The sequence below is a fragment of the Macaca nemestrina genome, chromosome 11, assembly GCF_043159975.1.
Source record: "Macaca nemestrina isolate mMacNem1 chromosome 11, mMacNem.hap1, whole genome shotgun sequence".
Classification (NCBI taxonomy): Eukaryota; Metazoa; Chordata; class Mammalia; order Primates; family Cercopithecidae; genus Macaca; species Macaca nemestrina.
The window spans coordinates 63,152,039-63,172,891 of record NC_092135.1 but is presented as its reverse complement, the minus strand read 5'-3'; the positions used below and the strand labels follow the sequence as shown (position 1 = coordinate 63,172,891).

General features: G+C 35.6%; 1 protein-coding gene across 3 annotated transcripts in view; it reads right to left on the bottom strand.

The window, feature by feature from the left end:
* LOC105483315 (sodium voltage-gated channel alpha subunit 2) overlaps positions 1 to 14,511 on the bottom strand; it is a 163,579-nt gene extending 149,068 nt beyond the window's left edge. For all 3 annotated transcript variants that reach the window (XM_071072873.1, XM_071072871.1, XM_071072874.1), the window contains exon 1: positions 14,280 to 14,511. Coding sequence is in view for 1 of the 3 variants with exons in the window: in XM_071072874.1 (XP_070928975.1) it covers positions 14,280 to 14,305 (26 nt within the window). In the remaining 2 variants the exon portion in view is untranslated. The remainder of the gene's footprint in view (positions 1 to 14,279) is intronic.
* Positions 14,512 to 20,853: the final 6,342 nt, after the last annotated feature.

The following is a 20,853-nucleotide window of genomic DNA, read 5'->3' as shown; positions in this document are numbered from 1 at the left end:
TGTAATGTGACTACATAGACCAGAGTCTGCAACTTAGTTTCCATAAGGGATGATTTAGTAAATATGTTTGACTTTGTGGGCCATATTTTCTCTGTTGCAAGTATACAGTTCTCACCTTATAGCATGAAAACAGTCATGGAAAATTTATATAAAAATGAGCATGGCTGTGTCCCAATGAAACTGTATTTATGGACATTAAACTTCAAACTTCATATAATTCTTACATGTCATGAAATATTATTCTTTATCTCTCCAAACCATCTTAAAAGAGGCTGTAAAAGACCATGGTTTGCTGAGTCATAAATAGGCTATAAGTGGCCTCTTAATGATATTATCACAAATCAATCTGGTAGGTGTTATGCACATCAAAAACAGAACTGTCAAAGTCTATATCCTGTCATGAAGAATTTCATAAACTTCATGGAAGAAAGATTACCGGCTCTAGAAACAAGACAGAAGCAAATTTGGAATGTAAAGGTTAAGAAGGGCAGGTAGAAGACCCTGAGGGGTTTAATAAACCAGTGAAATCATCTTCTGCTCCAGTTTATCTAGATGAAATAATAAGAAACCCCCTATCCTTTCATGTTCTAGGAAATTACTATAAAGAATGACCCTTCTCCATCTGGCATAGGCAAAACTTACAAATGTCCCACATTTACCTATGATGAGACCCAACACAGAACTTCAAAATTCCTGTTCTTTACCTCATAAATGATCAGCTAAACTGCCTGTCCCCACTGACCAGTGGGAACAAAATGCTTATTAACCAAATTTTGGCTAAGATTTTCTACTTTCCCCAAATCCCTGAATTTTGACTTACCTTCAGGATGAGGCAGCACGCCACCCCCCTTACACAGTCCCTCAAGGTAGCAGGTTGATCTCAGAGTGTAACATTCTCTGTCAGATCATGCCACCCTTAAATCTCTCTTCCCCCCACCCAGTTCATTCTAGCCTTGTTTACTCCTCTCTCTAAAAAAGAAATTTTGCCTAACTCTTGAGATCCTTGCCCTTTCCTCACCTTGTAATCATCCCTGAAGATAAAATATCTCCTTACTGTAAATAAAAATAAAAATCTGACTTTTTGGTCACACCCCTATGTAAAAATCAGCAAGAATTTCCCAGTAAATAAAATTTTCCTTTTTTGTTTAATGGCATGATGCTCTTTTTTAAATAAAAAATTAATTTAAAAAGAATGTGCATTTTCAGGGAAATAACTGATAAGTAAAGTGCATTTGCTAGTTTTATTTTAATGAGTCTTTGGGATTTAAGTAGTGCTTTTTTAATCTTAAATTTAAATGATATATACTTGATAACTGAACATGAGGATAGACAGCAGATAGATTTTTCAGTTAACTTGTATGATATATTTATATTAGTTAAAGGTTTTCTTCAAATGTTGAAAAAATGTCCGCTCTACATTTTTTCCAAATAATTAAGATGCTTAATAATATCTTGTTGCATTCAGATATGCAGAATATGTGCATGGGATATTTCTAAATTTGGGTGTCTGTGTCTAGTTTTATTACCTGTGAACTAAATTTTCCTGACTTCTTTCTATTTTATTTTTCTGTACTTAGATCTTGTCTATGGGATTTATACAGATACCAACAATATAAGATTTTCTTTAAAATCATATTAATTACTATCACATCTAAGCTCTGCTCTGGGGTCAGACTCCTGGATTTTATTTTGTCTTAGTTTTTAGCTATACGATCATTAAGGTATTTAAACCCTATGTTCTTCAGTAGCCTCATACTTTAAATTTAGTCATAAGAGTACCTAATTCACATAAATGTTGTGAGGATCAAAAAATTGGAGTCATGTGAATTATTTCAACAGTGCCTGCATTATAGTAAATATTTCATAAATGTTAGCTATTATACTAATCAAAGTCTTCACAGAAAACAGATGACACACCCGAAGAGGAGATTTTAATTGAGAGATTAAAACAAAAATAGGGTTATTTGCAAAGGTACATTAGGGTTAAGGAAAATAAACAAAGCAGGGTGCACCCCAAGGCTAGCAGCAGCAGGAGGCAAAAGGAGGAAATAATTACTAGAATCAGAGAGAGTAGGGGCCACTTGGCAGGAGTTGTGGTGTTTACATTTAACCACAGTAATCTGGCAGGGAAGGATCTGGGGAATAAATGCCCTTACCTCACTCATGGCATAGAGAACTTAAACCACCCAAGATAATCTTCACTGGGCTGGAAGAGACCTAATATATCAACATATGCAGCACTTTGCATGAAATTCTTGAGAGAAAATATTGTCATGCTATCTTTGAAAGTGTACATATAAAAATAGACCCTTTGACTTTTTTCTTTTATTATTTCTACTCTTATTATCGTTTCTTTTGTTTTGTTTTCTACCACCACCACTCTCACTTGAATCACGGATGTTCCTTTGGTTCTTACCACCTATTATATTAGAACATCCCAAATACTTGTCCTTGTCTATGAGCCACTCAGCAACACACTTTGTTGTTGTTGTTTGATTGGTTGGTTTGGCTTGGCTTAATTTTGCTTACATTTTCCTGAGTCTGTTTTTGATACTTGCTGTAAGGGACACTAGGTTCCAAAACATTTTCCTGTATTTGTTAGAAACATTGTCACTAAAACTAAAATAGTATATACTGAATTATAGTCAGAAACTATCACATCTTTTAGAATGTTTTGAGTTACAAAATATATTTAATATTATATTAAATCATATTTTGTTCTGTTGATTACTCCTTATGGTCTTTAATAATAAGCAGATTTTTTTGGTTGAGTCATTTAAGGTCAGAAATCTGGAAAACCAGAATCTCAGAAAAATGATGAAGAACACGGGATCAAATTTGTTGGTAGTTAGGGTGGTATCTCAAATCATTCTACAATTCAGGGTTTGAAATTCCTGCAAAATACACATTCCTTGCCATCCCAATATCAGAAGAACATTGTAACCTACATTTTATCCTTTCCTATAGCAGCCAGGTCATTGTATTTTATAAGTTGCATTATTGAAGGTAGATAGGTAATAATGATGTGGGGGAGTTAGGCTGTGTATACTTGTGAGTATATGTTTATGTGACTATCATTGGTGAATCTGTTATTGGTTGTAAAAATTATTCATGGAGTTACAGAACTCCTTGTGAACAAGATTTGGAAATAGAGATTTTGTGTGTGTGTGTGTGTGTGTGTGTGTGTGTGTGTGTGTGTAATAGAGAGAGAGTGAGAGGGCACCGTCTCCCTAATTTATACTTATTATTTACATTTCTGTCAAAAATTTTTTTTTTTTTTTTTTTTTTTTTTGAGACGGAGTCTCACGCTGTCACCCAGGCTGGAGTGCAGTGGCCGGATCTCAGCTCACTGCAAGCTCCGCCTCCCGGGTTCACGCCATTCTCCTGCCTCAGCCTCCCGAGTAGCTGGGACTACAGGCGTCCGCCACCTCGCCCGGCTAGTTTTTTGTATTTTTTTTTTAGTAGAGACAGGGTTTCACCATGTTAACCAGGATGGTCTCGATCTCCTGACCTCGTGATCCGCCCGTCTCGGCCTCCCAAAGTGCTGGGATTACAGGCTTGAGCCACCGCGCCCGGCCCAAAATTTTTATATACTATATCCATATCATTTTACAAATCTCCTTAAAGTCTACTCCAACAAACACTAAATTCAAAAGCTATAAAGGCAGTTGTATTAAACCAAACTATTGAGAGCTATTTTAATAGGTCGCTTGAAGTAGGACATAGTTATGTTGTAAAACTAAGAAACTCCAATAGTACCTTGATTGAAGTGTTAAATGAGTAGAGCTCAGCATATGTATCACCTCCTATGGAAGAGAGTACATGTAGATACTGGGTAGCTTGATAGAATAATACAAAACAATATCTGTCCTTATAGAGTACACAAGTAAATGTGACAGATGACTCAGGTCCACATAGATCTGGCTACTTCACATTACAAGTGTAGAGATAGGTGCAGAGTATAATGAAAGTATACGCTGCATATGAAAATAGAGAGAACATCATAAAGGAAGTGACATTTGAGTTAGATTTGATTAGGACAAAAGTTTATATACACTTCTGAAGCAGTGGAGATTATTAAGAAAAAGTCACTGAAATTATTCAGTGGAAACTTTTTTCAGTATATGATTATGTGGAAAGTGATCAATTTTTTCATAGCCAGTTAGCATATTTATATTAGGTAAGACTTTCTATAAATAGAGTAGTATAGACATTAAGTGGTAAATGAGGGAAAATACCTAAGCTGAGATTTAGAACAAGACATGCTTGAAGACTCTTTAGATGAGTTAACTGGGTGGCTTCCATGAGATCTTGGTGATTTATATAAACTAAGGTAGTAAACAATTTTATTACACTTAAGGAATTGAAAGCACAAAACGATGAGGTCGACTTTCCCAACTGAATTGAGCAGGAAAACAACGTTCATTGTCTCTTATACACTAAGCTAAGGCGTGCTTCTAACTGAAACTAAAAACAAAACATTTCCAAGAAATCTGGCATTGTTAGCATTATTTCAATTTATCTTTAAAAAAGGAGTATAATTAACTTCCTGCGATATGGTCACTAGAGACTAGACAGTGAGAACACTGCATTGATTAAGTCCTGGACAAAATAACCAGCTTTATCACACCTGTAAAATGAGACCAACGCTTCGCTCCACATGGTTGTAAAAATTAAAGCAACCCACATAGCGAAAGCTCAGGACACAGCATATGCAGGAATGATATTAAATTTTAAGTGTATGCTCATCCTATGACTAAAACAGCAGATTTTTAAAACTTCTTATGTGCCAGACATTGGGTGTGGTATTTGGGAGGTAGATATGATGACCAAGTTCCTGACTTTGAGGAGCTCACAATCTAGAAGATGAACAAGCAAAGAACAATGAAGTCATAGGAGAAAAATATTAAATGTCATACATAGCAGGAAAAGGTCTTCAGTAACTATTAATGATACATTTACTCTCATTTAAGGTTTGATTTTATAACACTAATATGCATTTTATTTCTATTGGTGTAAATACTGAATGAAAAATCAGGCAATTTGCACTGGGTCATTTGTAAATGTGAATCAGCCCAATAAAAGTGAAAGAGAAAGCATGGTGCCCCTTAGTATGCTTAAAGGAATAAATTTAAGTTTCTAAGATTCATTAATTTACTCTACAAACATTTTTAGTCTCTTCTATAGATCAGGAAGTGTTCTAAGCATTTGTGAAACATCAGGACACCAAACATAATAATCTCTGCCCATTTGGGGCTTAAATTACCAACAGGAGAAATACAATGTATACAGTATGCTATAAGGTGATGTGTTAGAAGGGAAGGAAAGCAAAGAAAGGAAATGAAAGGAAAAAAAGAACAAAGCAAACCAAATGATAACAAAGAAAAGAAAGTATAGAAGAATATGGGAGATGATAAGAATGAGGTTAGAGGAAGAGGGCTCAGATTTTAAATAGGATGGTTAAGAGTAGGTATTATTTAGAAACGACATTTGAGTTCAGATTTTAAACAGATGAGGAGGTTAGTCATGCAAGTGCCCAAGGCAAAATTATTCTAGGCAGAGGAAACAGACCAAAGGATTGAAGTGTTCCTGGAATATTCAAGAAATAGTGTAAGTGAGTGAGGGAAAGAAAAACTGGAGACAAATTCAGAGAAATACTGTAACGGGATGGAGACCAGGCTAAATAGAGCCTTTTTGGAAATTGTCAGGTGACTTTTACCCTGAGAAAACTGGATATCACTTGCAGAATTTTGAGCAGGATGTGGCGTAATCTTCTGTCTTGCCGTGGTGAGAATAGATTGTGAGGACAAGTAGAAGAATAAAGTCCGATTAGGAAATTAAGGCAAAAATCCACAAGAAACTTGATGGTGGCTTGAGCAGGGTAGCAGTGTGAAGGTGGCAGCACATAGATCCTGGGTATATTCTGAAGTAGAAATCAACAGGAATTTCTCAGGAATTGAATGTGGGATATAAGAGAAAAAGAATAATCAAGGATGATACCAGAGTTGTTAGCCTGAGGATGAGGAAAACTAGAGTTATCTCCTGATAAAAGTAAGGTGGGGAAAACAGGGATTGAAGCAGGTTGGTTGGGGATGACTATCAGAAATTTAGTTTAGGGATGTTAACTTTGCAGTGTCTTCTAGATATCCCAGCCAAATAATCAGTTAGACCCACAAATTCAGTTTGGCAGAAAACTGGAGGTAAATATTTGGATGTCATCATTATTTATATGGCATTTAAAGCCACAAAACTCAATGGGAACAAAAGAAAGTAGATAAAGAAGAAAAGAGAATCAGGGACAGAACCAGGGACATTCAAATAATGAAGTTTGGAAAGGCAGAGTAAAGAGTAAAATGAGAGTGAAGGAGTGAACAATAAGCTAAGAGAAGAGTCAAAATTGTGCGCTATCCTGAAATCCAACAGAAGGCAGTGTATCAAGGGGCAGTGATGAACTGTTTCCAATACTGCTGGATGGTCAAGTAAGATGAAAGCTGAGGATGGACCACTGAATTTGGCAATAGAGTGATCATCAGATTTCTATCAAGAGCTGATTTAGTAAAATGTTAAGAGTAAAAACCTGACTAACGTAGATTTAAAAGAGAATAGAAGGAGAGACATAGATACAGAGAATACAGCACACACTTTCATTAAGTATTTTTGCAAAGAGGACAAAAATTTAAAAAAGATAGTTGAAGGAAGTAAAAAAAATTCAAATATAGGAGCAATAATGAAATACTTGTATGCAAATATAATAAAGAGATAAAATTACCAATGCAGGAGAGATAGAGAAATAAAATGCTCTAGAAATGCCCTTGTGTAAGAAGCAATAGGATCTAGTGCACAGATGCAGGAACTATTTTAGATAGAAATGGGGATAGTTGATTTAAGGTAATGGGTGGGAGGTCAGGTTATGTGGGTGCAGAACCTGGTAGGAAGGCACATGTAGTGATAGAAACCTGTGGGGAAAAATCTCTTCTGATTGTTTCAATTTTTTCACTGATTTAGGAAACAAAGTTTTCAACTGAGAGTGAAGTCAAGGTAGGAGATATTGGTGGTTTGAAGAGAAAAGAAAAGATATGAAATGTAAGTACAAGAACCTGGGAGAATAAGTGATCTAGGGACATGTGGCATGATTACTGGGCATCATCAAGGATCCACTTGTGTGTGTGTCCACCTGCAAAAGTGCAGGCATGAAGAAAGGTGGGAATTGAATATGAGGATGAAGATTCAGCCAGACAGTTACCGAAAAACCAATCAAACAAAAAAAACACTAAGAGGGGAGTTTGTTAAGTGTGTATGTATAAACAAGGAGTGATTTTTATGAATGACCGTGGAATTTATCTAAGGAAAGGGAAGAAGACATTAATTGAGAGACTATCAAAGTATGACAAGATCAGTGATTTAGAGGCCTGGTGTGGTTAATGGATTGAGTTGGAGTTCTAGATGAAATGCGCTAGAAAGGTGGTGTAGGATGTGTGAAGGAAGGATTATAGGCAGGTCACAGTTACTGGCCATGAAGAGTTTCAAGATAAAACCATGGGTGTGGATGTCTGAGGAAAAGTAAAAAAACATGATTGTTGGAGGAAAATAATTTAAGTAATTTACAGGATAGTCTGTTAAGAGGCAATACATATGCATATTGACATTACCGAGATTTGGGTAGAAAGTGCCAGTGGAGAAAATTCTGGGGTTCTTGGAGCTAAATTCCTATCTTCTAAGGATTATACATTCATGAAAACTCCTTAAAAGATGCATATCCAAATGTGAAAATAATTTGAATCCATATTTTATCCTGCTTTTGCTTTTATATTTGAATAGATTTATGATGCTGTGAGTCTAAGTTTGTAATAACAGCATAATTTACTAACAGTTTTTTTCTGCACACAATTGAATTCCCTGGGAAGTCAGGCTTAACATTATTGGAGTGACATCATTCCTGATGATATACCTAAGGATTCAACAGGAGTCATTAGAGGCTTCAATTGATGGATTTGTCAAGGCCAGTAATTGGAGCAGCTTAGCTGAATGCCCTTTGTCTAATTGATGGGTCTTTTCACATTTTAAGTTTCTAACACTTAGGCACCAAAATCATGAACAATTTATTTGAATAGTCTGATTAAATGTAAAAGTTTCTTGACCCTTAGAAGTAGAGTGACTGTGCATCCCAGTTTACCTGGAACCATCTTGATTTATACCTGTTCTTGTGGAGAAATTATTAACAAACTACATCCTGGTTTAGATGACACATTGTATGGTAACCCTGTCTATATAACTAGGCTCCTGTCTTCCAGGACTGTTAATTCAGGAAATAGTAAGTGTAGGTCTAAGCACTTCTTGCAGATCCTAGCTGCCTGACAATTGCTGGGCTCCCTCATTTGCTCAATCCAAGGGAGACACAGTGTATTAGTCAGTTCTCATGTTGCTATGAAGAAATACCCAAGAATGGGTAATTTATAAAGGAAAGAGGTTTAATTGACTCAGTGCTGCATGACTGGGAAGGTCTCAGGAAACTTACAATCATGGCAGTAGGGTAAGCAAACACATCCTTCTTCTCAAGGTGTCAGGAGAGAGAATTGTTAAGCAAAGAGGGAAAAACTCCTTATAAAACCATCAGATCGAGTGAGAACTCACTCACTATCACAAGAACAGCATGAGGGTAACCACCCCCGTGATTAAATTATCTCCCACTGGTCCTTCGCACAACACGTAGAGATTATGGGAACTACAATTCAAGGTGAGATTTGGGTGGGGATCCAGAGCCAAACCATATCACACAGAAAAGAAGGAAAATATTTTAGCTGGATGTGCTGAGCTGATACAGAGATAGCATCACCATTGCCCTGACCAGCTTGCTTCAGGCCTTAGATATTTCACATTTTGATACCACTTATTCAGAGAACAGAGATAGTATCAGTCTTCTTTTATCATAATATTATCATAAACTCCCTTTCTTTTTTCATGATATTTCAACCACTACCCTTCATATATGCTTAAGAGAACTGTTGTTATTCCATTGTCATTTCCCCATACATATCACACAACACAAGATGTAGCAGAGTAATTACACAATCACATAATTGTATACTTATTTGCTAATAACACCAAGACATGTTCATGTTCAAAACATTATATAATCCCAACTAATCCTAGATACCAGCAAAAGACTTAACAACTTAAAACTATAAAAATAATCTAAATAATTCAAGCACTTTTTATGGGCAATTGCATCCTAAGATCATTTTATCGCCCTAAATATTATTTTAGTAAGTACAAACAGTTAACTGAAAGGATAGATTTTACCATCAAAAATATTTTATCACATTCCAATAAATAAAATATACTTAAATATCTTTGATTCTTAAACCATTTCTCTAAAATGTTTCATTAATAAACAAAAATATATTACCCAACAAAATTTTTTCTTTTATTATTATTAATGTAGTTAGTAATTATGTCTTCTTCCACATAAAGGTTTTGACTGAAAAGTTTAATGGAACATTACCAGGAAAAAAATTGTACTTCTGATTTGCAAAATCCACCTCTACCTCTCCTTCCACTGACCTCCAATTTCACTAAACCCAAATAGATAAAGAGGAGATAACACTAACGTACGAGTGTTATAGAGAGCAGGTTTTATTTTCCTTCTTTCCTTTTCTTTTTATTTATTTATTTATTTTTGACCCAGAGTTTCTCTCTATCGCCCAAGCTGGAGTGCAGTGGCACGATCTCAGTCTACTGCAATCTCCACCTCCTGAGTTTAAGTGATTCTCCTGCTTCAGCCTGTGGAGTAGCTGGGATTACAGGCATCAGCCACCATACCTGGCTAATTTTTGTATTTTTACTAGAGATGGGTTTTCACCATGTTGGCCAGGCTTGTCTAGAACTCCTGACCTCAGGTGATCTTCCCCCCTCCACCTACCAAAGTGCTGGGATTATAGGCAAGAGCCACTGTGTCCCGCCCACTTTTCATTTTTTAGTAGAATTTCATCTCATATTCTTGATGCAGGTTATCTTTTCCTAATAGAAATAATATTTCAATAGCCACTACTATATTGGCAATGGTATTCATTATTATCAGTAAAATATATATTTAACTCATCAGTGCTTGTGCCTTCTTTAAGGCTTCCCACTGCCATATCATGACAGATGAATGTAAGAGAATGCATTCACCTTAGAGGAGATTGGCTGCAAGAAGACGCAAGGATTCTGTAACTGCCAGAATAAAGGGAGAAAAAAGGAACTTCTCCTAGGACGCTCCATAAGAAAGCTAGTTCCCTAAAGGAAAGGAGGTTCCTGACATTGACTTTTTTTTTTTAGACAGAGTCTCACTTTCTTGACTACGCTGGAGTGCAGTGGCACAGTCTCAGCTCACTGCAACCTCCGTCTCCCAGGTTCAAGCAATTCTCCTGCCTCAGCCTCCGGAATAGCTGGGACGACACGTGCCTGCCACCACGCCCAGCTAATGTTTTATTTTTAGTAGAGACAGGGTTTTACTATGTTGGCCAGGTGGGTCTCAAACTCCTGAACTCAGGCGATCCGCCCACCTCGGTCTCCCAAAATGCTGGGAGTAAAGGCGTGAGACACTGCACCCGGTCATGACATTGACTTTCTCTCTACACAAGTCCTAGTGAAAGTGCTAATGAAACTGAAGGATTCAAAGAAGGAAAGAACTTGAATAATTAATTTAGATGCTGGCAAACCAGCCCTTAATAATCAACTAGATAGGTATAATAGTTATGTGTTGGTCTAATTCACTACAAGTTTTAAATAGAACCTGTTTTTAAATAGGTGGTTATGAATAAGAAGTTGATAACTGAAGTATGTAAAAGCTTCATGTGAAACAGTGTTATTATTCTCCAATTCAAGAATTAATGTGACTAAAATATATTCTGCAGGAAAGTGTTTTAATACTGAGGATTAATTATTTCTTCCAGAAAGTCCATATGCCACAAATAGTCTTTACTGAGGAACAAACTGATTTAAATAGAGGAGATACTTCATCTTACAGACAATGATTTAATTTCCAAAAACAGGCCACCCAAAGTGAGTTACACCAGCTTTGCTCATTATCATCAACCACCCTTTCCTCCTGTGTCAAGGAAAAGCATTTTCAAACCTTCCTTCTGTCTCTCCCAGGACCTTGATGTACTTTTGTTTCTTCTTTCCTCAATTTCTCTCTATTGACTTCATACCTTACTCTACAAAAGGCTTAGGTTTTCCTAATCCTCATTGAAGTTAAATTTCCCTCAATAGTACCTTCTTTCTCAAGGTAAAAAATGTTATCTCTCCTACCTTTCCCTGGCAAACTTCATAAAACTTAAATATAATCCCCAGATTTCTCATGTCCAATTTAGTCCTCAGATACCCTGTCTCTGCCATTCAACTAAACCTCTTCTCTTAAAATTCATTTATGACCTGATAATGATAACTAAATCCATCATCTTTACTCTATCCTGTTATGAACCAACCCCTTTATGGGTTTTCTATTGCTTCTTATCCCTATTTTGATATTCAATTTACCTGCTTTGCCTCCTGTGATATTGTTATTCCATCAACTTCTCACATTGTTTTCACACAATTTAATAATACTTTTTCTAGACTTTTTTACTCTCCTAATGTTAAGATTATGCCCCCAGTCATCTTCACTTATCTTTTGTTCCCCATTAATGTTTAACTATGTGTGACCTAATTTTTGCCCACAACTGCATGCAGATCTGTATATTCAGCCTTAACCACTAATCTGATACATGGATATAACATGTTCAGCTTCTTATAGAACACCCCAGTGTATGAGTATGTGCCGGTATGTCAAATGCATAACACCAAAAGCCAAATTCATTATCCTTAATTTTTCTGCCCCAGGGGAAGAAAAAACAACTGCAACAACAACACCAACAACAGAAGCTTCAAAATATTGGGTTATTTACCATTCTCTACAGTTTTCCTATACAATGCCTACAGTTCCCCATTTTCTTGTATTTACTTGCCTCACCTATGTACCTGGAATAAGCAACTTTCTGTTTTTCTTTATTTATATCCAACTCACTCTTAAAGATCTAATTTAACTGTCACATCCTCCTAAAATCTTTTCCTCTGAGCTCTGAGCTCACCATGGACAGAAATCGACATTATTGTTTTATTCTGAATCCCAGGATGTAACATGGTGCCTGGCACAAGACAGGTGCTGATATTCCTGTCCCATTCACTTTCTCACCTTTCTTCATTCCTTATTTTGAGGTATAGTGGTATCTGCATGTGTATATTTGCATGTTAACCTCTTAGAGGTAAACTCCGTGACTAATTATTTCTTAATCTCTACCATGGGCGCTTGGTAGATATGCAGTATTCCACAAATATATGTAGACATGACACATTTTAATCCCTTTCTTTTCTCAAGATATTGAAGAAGTAGGGTAAAGCCTGTGCCTAGTAAGTGAACAAAGGAAGAAAGGCCTGGACATGAGATGATATTCTTATAGTTGTCAATAGATTAACCTATATGTACAATCTTTTCTATTAGGTAGGAGGGAAAGAGTCATGTGGCCATCCATATCATTCATGAGCATAGGGTAGAAGAGTATACACCACCTAATAATGAAAAAGGCATACTAAAAAACAGAATTTCCATAGTTGTCATTCAGTTTTCTTGGATGCTTTGACAAGAAACCTAAGAAAATTGAGCACTTCATGTAATATGCCATTGAGCAACAGTATACTGAAAGAAACTCTATTTTACAGAATACAACCAAACACACACACATACATGCACCCACACAAACACAGTGAATATCAGCATACCTGCTCTATGCCATCCTGATATGTTCACACTAGAGATAAATTGCGTTACTGCTATGGAAGATATGGAACTGTCAATCAGTGTTCTAGCCTTGCCTGATTGTAATTTAGTACGTGACTCTGGGAAATCCACTTAATCTCTCAATTACAGTTGCTTTTCTTTAAATGATAATGGGGATAAATGGCTAAATATCTGTAATTCTAAAAATCTCCATATATATGGAGCCATGTGGTACTACAAACTCTAGATTCCACACATTTAAAAAACATGTTTTTTTCATGGTTTGTCCAAACCATTTTATAAAATCACTCCCCATAGCTTTCGCAACCTCTGTCATGGCAAAACTACCTTTTTATAGGAAAACAATGACTGAGATAAAAACATCCTGATGCACCCCCACTGCCTGCCACCTCCATCATCTCACACACACACACACACACACACACACACACACACACACACAGCTCTTTCCACAGCAGAAAGAAGTGAGGCATTTAAAAACAATCTTACAAAACTATTTTTAAAATATTCGTAAAATCTCTTTAAATTTCTCTAAATGAAAATCAGTGGTTGTTAAATGTAGGATTTCTATATGTCTTTATTCCTATTATTCTGATAATAATCAAGCAAGGATTTAAGGGAAATCACGAGAAGCAGCAGAGAGAAGCTAGGCTGTTGCATGCAACTTCTACCTCCTGAGTCATTCCACTCTTTAATACAGATAATGTCACATGACCTAAAATAATTTAAAATGTGAGCACCTTCTATAATATCAACTGCTTAAAATGGCCACAGTTCTATTATCCTAAATCCAATAAAATATAGAAAAAAATCAATTTTCATGGCAATTAATTTGTGTTCAGCATACTCCTCACATCCACACTGGGGGAGGAGGGAGGGTCTATAGTCTCATTCCAAGTCTATTAAACACATTACATAAATCTTGATTCATGTGGGAGAAATGGCTTACGTATTATTTCTAAGAGGTAAAAATAAACACATAAACAATCTGTACCATCGTAGCCAGCAGAAATTGTTCAAAAGGCCTTTGGACTCAGAATACTGGCTTGCCTCTGAGGCTGCAATCAGAAGGCTCAGCCCTGGGCTTTGGCAGAGCCACTGCCATGTTAATCTGCTTCATTATATCTCTACAATTTGTTCACTGCATTAAGGAGCAGTATTTCCCTTGTGAAAGGAAAGCCCATCTTTCACTTTGAAAGCTTTACCTTTAAATGGTAAACAAATACAGCCAGAGACAGACACCAACAGCTAGAAAGCCAAATAAATAATAAAATACGGTATGTCATAGTCAGAGCTCATTTCAGCCTAAGAAGATTTTAAATTGCACAACAGCTAGAATTAGAGCTTTTGAATCTCTTAGATCTGAATACAAGCTAACAAAGCACACATCTTATATTAAATGTCATTCTTAACATAGATAACAATCAGTGGATAAGTCAAAAATAGAATCATGCTGGCTTACCTGAAATAAAGAAAAATGTAAATCATAACACAGAATCCATGTATGTGTTGAATATAATAGTCTTCAATGCAATTCTTCAGAATTTTTACTGGAGTAGAAAGTAAAATCTCACATGTATTCTATCCTCATTAAAGAAGAAAAAAACAAGAAAGGATGACCACAGCATCCTCCCTCCTTTACCTTAGCTTTCTGTTCTGACACTCATTCGATGGTACCCAATGTCTGTTAGAAAACAGCATGCTAAATTAGAAAAATAAATAAATAAAGGCAGCATCTTACATGACAGCTCCATCTCCTGGTCAAAAGTGGAACCATTTTAATTCATGTTCCTTTGGGTATGTAGCAGTTAGCACATAAAATTAAATGATGTACAACCCATAATTCCACTGTATTTGAAATAAACAACCTTAATTAATTATAATTTAAACATTTAAGAAGAATTATAGTATGAATTTTTAGAATTATGATTGTATTTTGGGGATTTAAATTTATTTACATTATGTTTAAACTGAATGGAAGCTTTTCCCATCATTGAAAACTTAAGATTTATTTAACTTTATATGCCATCTGAAAAAGTAACATGTATCTCCTATAAAATGATTTTAGATGTCAAGCTTTTTGTTAATGAACATCACATCTCTTTGTGGAGAAGTATAAGTTTTTGTCACTAGAGAAGATAACACATAACACTTTGTGTTGTTATTATTGCTTGGAGGAATGCTGAAAGGTTAAAGTTAAGGCAGAAAAATTAAATGACTTAAAGACAAACTTGAAAAATCTTTAGTTAATCTAAGCTAAATACAAAAATACAGATGACAAGTTATAGGCAATATGAAATTTGATGATTGTAGTAGCAAACTATAGTGTGTAGTTACATCTTCTCAGAGAGATAAGAGAAAATTAAGTTGTCAAAAGAATTCATTTGGTAAATGACACCATTTATAGAATCCAAGTTTTACTGTGCATATGATGCTCTCAATATATGTTCGTTTAATTAATTATTCTTTTTATGAACAGTTGTGAAGGCCAGGACCTTTTTTTAAATTTTGAAGTAAAAGGATAGGCATTTTTTTCTCCCAATTTTTTACCATATCATTTTAATTTGGGGCCAAATTGATCTTTAACTTCCTATTTCAGTAACGCTGTCCATGGTGCTGAGAACCAATTTTAGACCTCATGGTGAGTTCTAGGTCTTAAACAGGTTTGAAATACTGTCTTTGAAAGATTTGATATAAAATTTACCATTAAAAGTCCTTAGATCAACCAGAATAATTGATAGTATCTAATATAAAAATAGTTAAGTAATATTTTATCCACAAAATATGTATATACACATGTTCACCAGAAGCCAAAATGCTGATAAATACATTTAATAAAATACATGATCACAAGCAACACTTTCTCTGGATTCATGATATTTTATTTTCTATGTGCTAAAGTTATACTGCATAGATTGTTTTAACATTAGGTTGTTCCCACACTATTAAATAGACGAGGAAACCAAAGCCCACTCTTCAGTAACTTATCCAGTATTAATGAGCAAGTCAGAAGAACAAACCCATTTCCTTAAATTTTACCTTACTTCCATTTCTACAACATTATTAAGATGTATTAGTTTGGCTTTTAAAATATGTTTTTAACACTGCACAAATAAATAATTAAAGAGACTTGGTAGATCAAATTATTTTAATGTATACACTCAACTATTTCATCTCACAAATTTCCTGCACTATCATAAGATACCTAAACTCTCAGGGCACATACTTATAATAATTTTGACACATTAATTTGCAATTTCAACAAATTACTCCTGATGGCCAAGAAGCTTAAACCCTTAAGATTAAAGCCTAAGATGCCACAAATATGAAATATTATTGATACTTTATCTTTAAAATCATGGGAATTTTACGATAATTTATATAAAATTTAAATATTTTTCTTAACACAGAAATCATTTTCCCCATAGTCTTGAGGGTAAATTTTATCCTTAAGGAAGATGTGCCTAACTGATCCTGGGATTTTGTGTACCTCTAGGTACGCCATCTCATGCCCCTAGGGATACAATATCCCAGTTTCAAGACCATAGGGTTATATGACACAGAAACTGGAGCAATCCTCTACAACTGTAAGTCATATCACATACTCTTCTTCTCAGAACTTTTTAGTAGCTACCCATCTCCTTGTGAATAAAGTCTATGCCTCCCCCAGTGTTCACAATGCTCACAGTCTGGACTCCTTTACTTCTCTGATGTTATTCTTGCTCTCACTCACTCTGCTTCTTCTTTCTCATTTTGTCTTCTTTCTCATTACTCAAACATGGTAGGCATGTCCCTTCCTTCGGAGGTGTCCACCTTTTAATCTCTTTGCCTGGAAATCTCTTACATGGGCTCCGTATGGCTCACTTCCCTCATTCTTATCACAGTTCACAGCTGCTTTCTTACTGAGGCTGGCCTTGACCCTCAATACCACACCCTGTCCCCTCCTCTGGTTTTCCCTGTAGTACTTAGCTGACATACTATGTTGTCTATTGTCTGCCTCCTCCAACAAAATGTAAATTCCATGAAGGCAGAGATGTTTGCCTGTTTTGATCACTTCCATAAATGTGGTTCATAGAACAGTACCTGAAATATAAGACCCACCCAAATAATGAATACATGTCCTAGACATAGAAAATTCATGTTTTTATTAATGCACCATAGGAATGCTATTATTTCTGTCTGTGGATTCCTATGTTCTTATTAATATGTATGTCATAGAGTATGAAATCAATGACACAAATGGCACGTTCTTTGAGTAAACTATTTAAACTATGTTTAATTCATATACTTAAGCAGAAAACAGAACATATAGTGAATATTCCATAAATATGTTAGGTTAATGATGCCAGTGTTGAAATTAGACCATTATGTTCTTGAATTGTTTTTAATGGAGTTCTGACAAAATTTTGGTAAGATATTATTGAACAACTCTTATATCACGTTAGCACATCTTTCCAGGGTAAAAAAAACTTTGAGGTAACTATTATAATTTTATTTTTATGGAAAATGTTTAATCTTGTCTAGAAAATTTTAGCTGTTTTAAAATAAGTTGTAAAACTAGCAACATGTCATGTGGTAGATATGTGTGCATGTGTATATAAATATATATATATATACACATATGTACACACACAGACACACAAGTACATACACACACTAATTCTTTATGAAATCAACTTGAGTTAGGCATTCATTTGGCTAGTAACAACAAACCAATGACACATAATTTCTCAGTAATATGTCTCTCTAGCATTGCTTTAATCATAACATCCATACTTTTATTTTGGCAGCTTGATTTTCAAAATTATTTTAATTGTTAGAGATAAAAGTAAGTAAGCCTTATTTTACCTCCATTAAGTTGTGGATACTGACTGTTATTTAATTTTTTCCTACCATTTATCATTCACCCAGACTTCAAAATATCATCCACCTGATTCAGAAAATAAAAGAAGACTAAGTTCCTAGTTTATACCTAATATTTGTTTACATTTTTCTTGCAACACTTCTTATTTAAAATATCTGCATTGGAGAAAAGCAAATGAACAGACATTCTTAAATGACAATTTCATTTGTACACTTTTAGTCACCTTAAAATGCTCTAACCTCTTTTAAATTATTGGTCACCAACGTCAAGACAGTTTTAAAAAGTTGAACTCCATATCTAATGTTTTTCCTGCAGTATTATCATTAGAGAATCATGGACCTGTAAGCCAAAATGGGCATATTTTTATGCCATGTTCAAAGACTTCTAATACTGATGAAGAGGATAGCTTATTACGTTAGTTCCAATTAGTATGAATTGTTGGCATCTAATAGTATGTTATCAAAAGATGAAGAAACAAAGGAAAAGAAAAATTAGGCCATCAAAAAGACATAATTTCCGTAAACAAAGTCTGACAAACAGAACAATTCCCATAATTCCTTGAAAGAGGAGGTATTACAAATAATGCTATAAATATATAACATTTATTGGGCATGGTAATGTGCTAAATACTGTACATAAATTATCTCATTATTCCTAGCAACAGGTCTGTGAAGTAGACTTTTATCTTTTTCCTCTTAGAGATGAGAAAAATAAAAGTAAGTGATGTCTTGACCTCCAACTCAGACCTCTATTCTCAATGCTTATGTTCTATTTGAGTTCTACTTAAGACACAGGAGTTGTAACCTACGAGGAAGTGATTTCAGTGACCTTTGGAATTTATGTGCTTTTTGTCCTCATCTCCAGTTGTTCGCCAGTTGTGTAAGCCAAGGATAAAACAAGAGTGGAAAAGAAGGAAGGTCTTTAAGAGTACCTCCCTTCAGTGTGGCATTTCAGAGCAGGTGATGGATTTGCATTGGATGCAAGGATTGACAGAGGAAGATAAACAGAAGGAACTAGAGTTATTAAGGAAAATAAATTGTCAAGAAATTAATGAGTGAAAGAACAAGGCAGAGAGGTGAAAGAGAAGCACAGGACCCACAGACCTCTGCAAGAAACCCTTCTCTTCCCCAAAGACGACTGTCTGAAAGAGAACAGCATTTCATGATTCTATGAGAAACAAGGACTTATCATCTATAAGGCTCACATGATTCTGTTACCAACACCAGAAATACACTAATCCTGGCTGGTAACACTTTGCTGAGGGTAACTGAAATACACAAAGGTTGTCCTGACATTTCTCATCAGTAGGTCTACCTTTATTGTGGAGTAAATAACTCAATCTAGCATGATGAAGAAACAGGTAAATTGACACTCTCTGAACCCAATACTAAAATATGGTCACCAGATGTCCACAAAAATATCCCTGAAAGATGGAAGACTGATCGTAAACTATAAATTCATTTCAGTGGTTCTTACGGTAGTCATTGTCCAGTGTGCAATTTTTCTAAGCTTTTCATTGTCATTGTTGTTAATGATAGTAATTATCAACCAAAAAAACTGCATTTGGTAAATTCCTAAATTTTTGTTCTGACAATTTCAGCTCTCTCAGTGGGGTAGAAAACACCCAGATAGAGAAAGATGATCCTGTTCTTAATTCAGCCCAACAAAGAACTTCGGGAGGAGCTCCCTAGGCTTAGTTACGGGATGGAATGGAGAGAGCACAGACAATTGGAATTCTGGAGGTTGCATTGAGCAGATAGCCCTGTTGCCCATCTGTAGGAAGTATTAAAGTTGAACCTAGGAAGGGCAGATAGAAGTCTTAATTATCAGAAGAATCCCCTATCCTTACTGCATTTGTTACACCATAAGGTACGGGGACCACAGCTATATGAGCAAATTCCAGTATGGCAAACAAGAAAAGTAGACTAAAAAGCAAACCCTAGAATGATGGAGCCTAAGCCATGGACCGTATTAGTCTGTGGCCTGGGGGTTGGAACCCCTGGTCTAAAGGATGCCAATTGTTCTGTTGGTGGGTGGGCAGAGGAAGATGAATTCTGGAGAAACTGAGCCTCCAGGTTCACTTTCTAGAAGACATAAGTACTCTCTGGTAACTTTCTGGAGTGGCACTGCACACCTATTCCTTTGACCCGTGTTGATCCCAATAAACCAGTTATTTAAAGTCACCTCTATCATATAGTGGTTCACTGGGAAATAAAGGTGCTTTCTTGAGCCAGGCAAATAATTGAATCGTAGAAGATAAAGAATGTCAGGAATGGAGGGAACACCCAGAAATATAATACCACAAAATTAATTGCCATCTGGGTACTAAAGGGCAATCTTCCAAAAGCCAGCATCACTGGATGATGCATATATACCCATCATTGGATGATGCAGCTATGTCAAGTAGAGATGCATATATACCCAGCTCCACTTATGAAATTTTAGTTGAAATATAACTAGTGATGTGGAACCTAATATAATAGTTTCTATCACAGATTCCAAAGGAGAAGAAACACATATCAAAATAATTGCAGGGAAGTCATCTTATGCTTCCAAATTTGTACTTAACATAAATAAACATAAATCTATTAAATACATAAATATACTTTCTCTCTCTCCATATATATACATATATAGATATATATATAGATATAGCCTGATTGTTCTTCTCTTGGATTCGACTCCAGTATCACCTTGTTCTAAAAAATTGACTAGCAATACAGAGTACTCTGGGTGGACTAACATTGTTTTAATTGTTTTAAGAGTATAGTTCATCTCTGAGATGCTGAAATAGAGAGAAGAATTAAAATCAGAGTAGTAGCTTAAATACGTTCTGCAAAGGAGGAGAAAACCACCGCCAGGATGGAACTATCAGAAATAAATTCTAGCCTAAGGTTAATGGTAAAGGAAGGGACATAGAAGGCCCTTAAGCTAGTCATGTCTTCAATATCTGTGCAGATATACTGTCATAACTGTTCCTGTGACCAGCCAAGGTTAGGAGTGATGCAGGCTGAACTCAAGGAGGTGGCCCCAAAGGAAAGTGCTCAGGTCTCAAAGAAGATTTTGTTGGTTAGTTGATCCTACTACCTCAGCAAGTTCAGCTACATGCGTAAACAGAAATGCGGCAGCATTTTCCTGGGGGAGTAATATCCTCCCAGCCTGCCGGAGTCAT